An 8,068-nucleotide genomic window follows, 5' to 3' on the forward strand; every position below is an offset into this window, starting at 1 on the left:
GGTTTGATCCAATTACTCTAGAGAAATCCACTAAGCAGGGCTTGCATGAGTATCCAGTTTTATTACTGAACCATTTTTTAGAGAAGAGTGGGGTTGGTTGGGTTTGCCAGAAACAAGAAGGCTGGTGCATTAGCCAGGGATCCCAAAGGCACAGACTGATCTTCTCAGCATGCACTGAAGGGTGATTTATTAGATTGGCTTATAGGATGTGGTCCTGGTAGCCCAATGATGGTCATGTCACAGCAGAGAGGCTGAGAATTTGCTAGTTGCTCAGTCCACAAGGCTGCATGTCTCTGCAGTCCCAATCTGGTACTTATGACCAGGAGTATTCCTGGAGAGCTGCTGGTTGGAAATCCAAAGAAGCTTGTTCTAGTCTTAGAGAAGGAATGCAGCAACAAGACAGACGAGCCTGCCAGGAGAAAAGACAAGCAGGCCAACAGCAAAGTTCCCACAGTCCCATAGCTTTTCAGCTGGGCTGCCATCAGTGCCACTCACATTGAGGGTAGGTTCTTACTGCTTCAAATGATCTTATCAAGGAAATTTCTGTAGGCGTGCCCCCCGGCTTACATTTTAATTGATTACAGATCTAGTCAAACCAACAACAGAGATCAGCCAGCACAGTTGAATTGATGAGAGCACAGCAGTCAGAGATTACATCAGATATTTCCCCTGAGTTTCAGCTGCAACAAGCATGGACTAACTCCCATAGTTTTATGCAGCTCCATAGTGCTGATTTGGCTGCTCCAGTCTTTCCTCTGTGATTCATCTCAGCATCATCCATAGCTCATTTCTCCACAAGCTTCAGAGTATTTAGCATTCAAAACATTGCTTGAAAAATTAGTCAACAAAGAAAGAGCAGGCCGAACACAGGCTTCAGAAGCAAGACCCACAGGCCCAGGATTGACTGTGATTACAACCAATGCTTAGCATAATGGGTTTGTGCATCAGACATTGCTCTAAGTAGTTAACACTCTATAGCTCTCAAAAGACTACGAACAGAGGAAGTGAACACACCCTTACATTACAGATGAGGAATCTGGGCACAGGGAGATAAGGGAGAATGCTTAGTAATCGGCAGAGATATAACTGAAGTCCAGGACTTGACCACCAAGTCCATTCTTGTAATCACCTTGCAGGACTTTATTGATGGTGCCAGAAAATGGGAGGGGAATAACTCTGGTTAATTCTTGGAACAGCTGAGCAAAGTCTTGGTAGAAAGGAATATAGAGGAGTCAAAATCTATGGTCAATATTACATCTATAAATAAATGATTAAGGACAGTGGTCTTAACTGAGCTGGTGCAGTAGGCCAAGGACAAGGATGTGTAGTTGTGTTCATAATTTTGCTCCAAAAATTATATGTTTGCATTTCAAACATTGACAGAATACCACTAAAGAACGGGTTTTAGGCATCCACCAAGATGTGGAAAGCAGCTCGGTATTGAAGAAAGAATATTGGGCTGGCAATTGGAACTACAGTAAGAATTTCAGGTCCTCGAGGAAGTTAATTCTTCTGGGCTACTCTCCTCATGTAAAAAAATGATGGGTTTGGACTAGTTGGGAAATAAAGTTTCCTTCAGCCCTATTATTCTATATAAAATGTCAGTTGCAGACCACTTGACTTCTTGGCAAACTTTTCTCAGATTTAGAGCTAAACATTTCTTCTGCACAATTATGGAGCATTGTTTAATCCACATAATGGCAATAGGGTAGAAGCTTGATTGTCTCAAAGAGGATTTGGAAGTCTTTAAGAGGGCAAGCAGTGGTAACCAGATGCAGGGTAAGTGTAATTCATGTTTATGGGAGTAGAATATTAAGCAGTGAGGACAAGATGTGAAGTTCAGCTCGCCAGGAACATGAACTCGAAGGCATCTGGTAACAGTCAAAAGAAGTTTAGGTACAGGAAGGGATTATTAGCAAGTCTGGTCTTCAGTTTCCTTTCTCAATCATTTTTTTTGACAGGTCGACAGTTTTGGAGCTAAGGGTCAGGGGCTGCCAGGTCCAGAGCACTAGGTCCCTCTGCTAGCAGTGGCCTCAGGGAAGCAGCTTCTCTTTCACTGTTTGCCGCCAGGTCCTGATGTATCTTCCTGGCCTCGGCTGTAAGGAAGTGCCGAACTGGAGTTCCAAATGGTAAGGTTCTTGGGTATCTTCATCCAGCTCTTCCCAGCGATTCTCCCAGGAAAACAAGGAGATGCAGGCAAGGGGAATCAAACTTCCCGCGGGCAGCGTTGAGGCGGGTCGTAAAGAGGAAAGGACCGGAAGTCGCGGTTGTCATAGCCGCGGATGTGGCCAGCCTCTTCCCCATTTTATCCTCCTCCGGATCCTCCCGCTGTTTTCATGAGACCCGGAAAAAAAGCCAAAACGAGGAAGTGCTGACGCACCGGGCCGCACAGATACACCCCGAGGCTAACCACTCGGACGGCCAACAGCTCTGGGACGAGGACCAGACCGGAAATGGTGGTTTCCATGGCAACGCCTGAGCGGGTTGCCTGGGAGATGACCCCTTTTGGTCTCTTTGAATCTTAGCTGTAGCATTACCTCGAAGTAGGATCGAACATCCTGGACTGTCTCCTGCCATGATTCCCGGGAAATACCGTTCCGTTTCTGGCCGAGCTGCAAACAATGTGAGCTGGGCCTTTCTGCTTTTTTCCCTTTCCAGTAGTCTTGTCCTCTCTGACTGGCGTCTTTGTCCTAGGTGATGGGCTGCATAACTGGGACCAGGGCTGCTCAAGCTATTGTCTGACAGAAGCTAGGGGTTCGTGGGCTAGTCCAAAGCATTCGGAGAGAATTTGAATATGGTATGATGGGTCTTTAAAATCTTGCCGAGGATCTGAGCTCCCGGAAGGTGGAGCTGGTCTGCTAGGTAAACACTGGGATTCCTTTAGGTAGCTCCTACCTCTTTCTTTCTTCGCCTGAGAAAGGAACCTGTTCTTAGACACTCCCACCTCCTTCGTTCCTACACTGATATATTGGTTGGCAGGAGAAATGGCAGGGATCAAAAGCCTGAGGTACAAGGTGGGTCGAATTGGTACCTCCGACATTTTGAAAAGTAAATCAATGAAAGCTTTTTAATTCTTAGACGTCATTTTACAAATCTTCGGAAAAATGGTTATTAACTAGAAAGGCATACAATGATGGAGCATTTGATGGTGTTCCAATTTTTTGTGATGTCTTTATACCGTGGGGGGTTATGTGTGTGTATATATATATATATATAAAGAATATGTTTTGTGATTTAATTTTTACATTTCAGGTGAACTGCGGACTTCATCTGGTTATTCAAACGTCGTCACTTTCTGACAAAAATAAAGTAAGATTTAAGCAGATTTGTATTTAAGTTGAAAATAAATTGTCAGATATTCTCCACAAATCGTTGCATGTTTTAACAAAGAGTCTCAACTGGAGATTGATTATATCTATTTTGATCTTCAATGTAAAACATATTTATTTTCTGCCTACAAAAAGCCAAATCACCCCTTATATCAACTTAGATCATTCCATTGGTTACAAGAGTTCCCCCTTCTTACATTTAACATTTCTGCCGAAGGTATTTCTTAAAATTGATTGTATTGATTTTATTTCTTAGACATAGGTAAAATGATGTTGTCGTTGTACTGGTGGCATCTTGAGAAGAATAAAATGTAACATTTAGGAGAGCTTCACTCTATACTTCATTTCTAATCAGAGAAGAAAAACTGGCTTAGCAGTGGAAATATTGTTAGAATGTTTTCATAATGTATTGAGTGGGGGATTCTTGTGTGTGTGTGTGTGTGTGTGTGTGTGTGCTTCTGTGCCTATTTCTGTGTCTCTGTGGAGTTACAGGCAGTCGTGAGACACCTGTCATGGGTGTTAGGAACCAAACAGGCCCCATGGAAGAGCAGCAGTGGTCTTAACCTCAGAACCATCTTTCTACACTCATACCATTTACCTGTAATAGCTTGAACTCTCCGGAACTGCTGGCTTCATTTGATTCTGAGATGAACCCTTTTCTTCCTTGCCCGCCTCACCTGAGCACTCACACATGCTCCCCCACCCTCCCATGCTATTCGTACACCAAACACTTTCCCCCTTAGCCAGAGTGGTTGTATTCAACCATCACAATTCAGTTGTTCCCTAGGGAGTTGTGAAATAGGCATCCCTGGAGTCACAGACAGCAGCAGGAAGAGAATCAACAAGGGCCAGAGGAAGGTGAATGGAAGAGAGCCTGCAGCCTCTAAAATGTGAAAATAGCAAATACTTCCTTGTCTGACTCCCCTGGTCTCATCATTTGATAATCTTCAATAACAGCTGGATTAATGAAAAAATGTATTTCTTATTAATATCAGGCATGATGGATTGCTTGTTAGACTTTCCTAATTGTCTTTGCAGGTGAGTCCTTTTCTCCTGTTGTAGTCCTCTTAGGAGCACTGTGTTTATTTCAACATCCTTTTTGTACCGTTCACTGTTTTGAGTGTAGCCATGTAGTGTTCATGGTGATAAGATGCAGATGCTGATGTGGAGGTTATAGGATGGGTGAATGGGAAGCATCATAAGCCTCGGAAGATATATTTCTAAGGTTTCTGTTGCTAAACATAAGAGGCCATTCTGGTTTTGGCTTTTCAGTCCTACTATGAAAAAAATTTTACAAAGTATTTTAAAGATTATTAATTAATTTTAAAATTAACTTTTAAAAATAAAAATTATTGAAAAAGACAGTTGAAATTCTTCTTAAATATGCAATTTTATTATGTTAAAATTTGACATTTAAAGGATTTTAAAAATCAAACAGCTCCATTAGCTTTTGTTGTTTGCATTTCTCTTTATTGAGCAAATGACTCTTTCAGTCACGGTATTTGGGGAGGGATTGGAACTATTTTAATTTGATCTTCTATAACTGTTTTATAGTTTACATTTGGAAAATTACACCTCCCTTGCAAATTCCACCTTCGCTCATGTTAAAATTTACAACTCATTGTCATTAAGTATATTCACAGCGTGTGTAACCGTCACCTCTGTTTATTTCTAGAACATTTTCATCATTCCAAACATAACCCCATATGTATGAAGCAGTTGCTCCCTATTCCCCACTTATTTTAACCCTCTGGAAACCACAAATATGCTTTTTGTTCTTATGAATTTTTCAACTCTGTGTAGTTCATATAATTGGATTAATATGTGGCCCTTCCTGATGTTTTCAAAGGTGAACCTTCTTTTAAAGCATATTTTATCTTTTACATTATAATAAACTTCATTTATTACTGTGATTTTTTTCTTACAATATCTTTTCTTAAATGCTGTATTGCAGGTTGAATTCAAGCTTAATAGAGAAACACCATCATTTCCTGGCAGACTGTTGCAGCATGACCTAGAGAGAAACTACTCCAGTAGGCAAGGTACTGTCAGAGAACAGAGAACAGGTTCGCTTTCTTTAAACCGTTGTTTTTATGACTAAACCTGAATTACAAAAGAAAATAGTTCAGTGGTTACAAAATTTTTTTGGTATTTGTTTAAAGCAGAATTGGTGATATAGATCAACACCACACACACACACACTAACATACCCCATAGTGGATTGCTTCCTATGCATTAAAACAAAATAAACAAACAAAACCCAAGAAACTTATTTTAGTTTGAATGTAGGTTACAATAGAGAATAGGAAAAGAATGTTCTGATAATATATTAGAAATAAAAATAATGGCTAATCTGAGGATATGGGAAGACAAGTGTTTTGGAAACAAGAAAACAGTGGGAAGTCGGGAATAGGAAGAAGGCGTCATCTGTGGGAGCACGGTCACACGGTCACGCTGTCACACAGACACAGGCACTTCATTGCTAGAAGCCTTCAGCTTGAGGTGAATCACTTGTGATTTGTTAGAAGTGCAGCTTCTTGGTGAGTCTCCCCCCCTTGCTCATTCTGACTTGGTCAGTTTGGGGTGGTATTTGGGGTATGTACTCACGGTGCCAGGGTGGTTCTGTCGGGTGGTGGCGATGTGGTTTGTAGATGGCCCTTGAACAGATGGTAAGTGATAGGATTTGCTGTACTTCTGAAACATGTTTTTAAAAGCAAAGTAAAGTCTCCTTTGGAAATCTGACTCTTAGTTGAGATAGTTATTTGAGATATGCTAGTCTAGTAACACTAGTTAATAGCTGGTTCCACCTCTGCCTCTTAGGAGCACTTGCTACCCCCACCCCGCCTCCTGTATGCTTTCTGATCCTGTGGATTTGCCTTCCATGTCTAGATGTCTGTATAAGAGGGCGATCAGTATAGGCCCTCCGATGGCCCATTTCATTACTGTATGAACAAAAGGCAATATTGAGTAGTTTGAATATTGATTAATATGTCTTTTTGTGTGCATGTTGTGGGGTGTCTCTGGGCCTTCCTCTTGGACCCATATAACCTTACCCATCTTTTCTCTTTCTTATTTCCTTCGCTCAAGACTTTGTCTATTCCCAGAATTGACACCACCTAGATCTAGCTCCGTCTGGCAGGAAGCATCTGTCCTCCCCTTTTGTTTGGTTCCGAGTGCATTCCTGGGGTGTGTGCTGTGATCTCTGCACTGTTTTCAGCAAGGAGCTGAGACTGTTCCAAGCCTTCACTAGGAATTTCTTTCAAATTTGTGCATAGTAGCATCTTTATTTTCCCTAAGCTGTGAACAAAACTTACTTGCTCACATTTTTCTAGAGTCACAGAAATCATTGTTAATTACTATTTGTATGATAAGGGATAAAATATTACCAAATATTTGCTGATGAGGACATAGTACGGATGTATTGATTTTGTGAAGCCCAGAGGCAAAGTTTCATATATGAGAGCCTTGACCCATAAAATACAAAATGAAAATTAATTTAGGCAGAAAGAAATTGTATTTGCTTTTTCTTAAAAGGTCCCATTCAAAGCCATTCTCTGTGATAAGACACTCATTTGATGTGTCTTAAATGCAGAATTGTTCATTCCCAGTGCACCTCTTCCTTGGTCTGGGCAGTATTATGTAAAGAAAGCCACACAGATTGTAGCTGTTCTCTTGACTTCTGCACTCAGTTTTATACAACTTAGAACATACAACTCTGGAAAAAAATTTGAGTTCACCAATTTTAAAAAAATTGAATTTAAGCTTTGTTGGGCAAGAAGACCCATGTGTGATAAATGGCGCTGTCACATCTAGCCCCCACACCCCATTCAGACAGTTATTACTTTAGAAATGAACCACACACAGCCACGGGCACAATATAACCATGGTTTTCTCAGTTGAAAATGAAGGAGCTCGATGTCTCAAAACAAGTTGTCTAAAGTTTAGACTTCAGATTTGTAAGGTTTAAATTCTAAGGTGATTTCCTGGAGGCCTGGTGGGGAGTAGCTGCACTTTAGCCTGTGTCCTCAGGTTGGTAAAATCTAGCTTCTCCAGTGAGCCCTGCGATCTCATCAGACCCCTTAAGTAATGGAGGGAGGAGGAGATGCTCAACTCCTGCCTCATGACAAAGGAGTGGGAAATTATGTCAGAATCTTGGTCATCAGATGGTTCTACAAGATGAAGCTCAGCCGACAGCCACTGCTGTGTGCTCTGCTCCCTGGGCTGCCTGTCTCTACCACCGCCTCTACCACCTTGTCACTTGTCTGTCCACCTGCTGTCTCTACCACTGCCTCTACCACCCTCTCACGTGTCCGTCACCTGCTGTCGAGCCTACACCACATCGAGCGCTTTAACAAGTTGTAGACCATTTTGCCTCTGACCACGTTGAGACACTGTTTACACTAACGTGCAGAAATTTCTGATTTTCTTTTTTTTTAAATAGAAATGAAATACAAAGTAGATTTTCAGTTAAGCTCCTCTAAAGTGGAAAGACAGTTTATCTCCTGATTGGCTCCTACATCTAAATTCTGCTGAGATATAAAATGAGACCAGCTGTCGGGACCTTACAGATTGGGTTGGGAAGTCAGAGCACATGTAACAGAAGAGTGATGTCCAGCCACCTGGGGGCAGTCCGCATGTCAGCGCTACACCCACCTAAATACATGGCTGTCCAAAGGTTCAAGTCACCCGAGGGCAGCCCGCATGTCAGTGTACACCCACCTAAATACATGGCTGTCCAA

General features: G+C 41.8%; 1 protein-coding gene across 1 annotated transcript in view; it reads left to right on the top strand.

The window, feature by feature from the left end:
• The first annotated feature begins 2,317 nt into the window (after positions 1-2,317).
• Positions 2,318-8,068, top strand: part of Lrrc49 (leucine rich repeat containing 49) — a 113,592-nt gene continuing 107,841 nt past the window's right edge. Inside the window, exons 1-3 of the mRNA XM_026779106.1 lie at positions 2,318-2,623; positions 3,253-3,309; positions 5,284-5,371. Coding sequence (XP_026634907.1) covers positions 2,576-2,623; positions 3,253-3,309; positions 5,284-5,371 — 193 coding nt within the window. The 5' untranslated portion in view covers positions 2,318-2,575. The remainder of the gene's footprint in view (positions 2,624-3,252; positions 3,310-5,283; positions 5,372-8,068) is intronic.

This window comes from Microtus ochrogaster, chromosome 5, assembly GCF_000317375.1.
Source record: "Microtus ochrogaster isolate Prairie Vole_2 chromosome 5, MicOch1.0, whole genome shotgun sequence".
NCBI lineage: Eukaryota > Metazoa > Chordata > Mammalia > Rodentia > Cricetidae > Microtus > Microtus ochrogaster.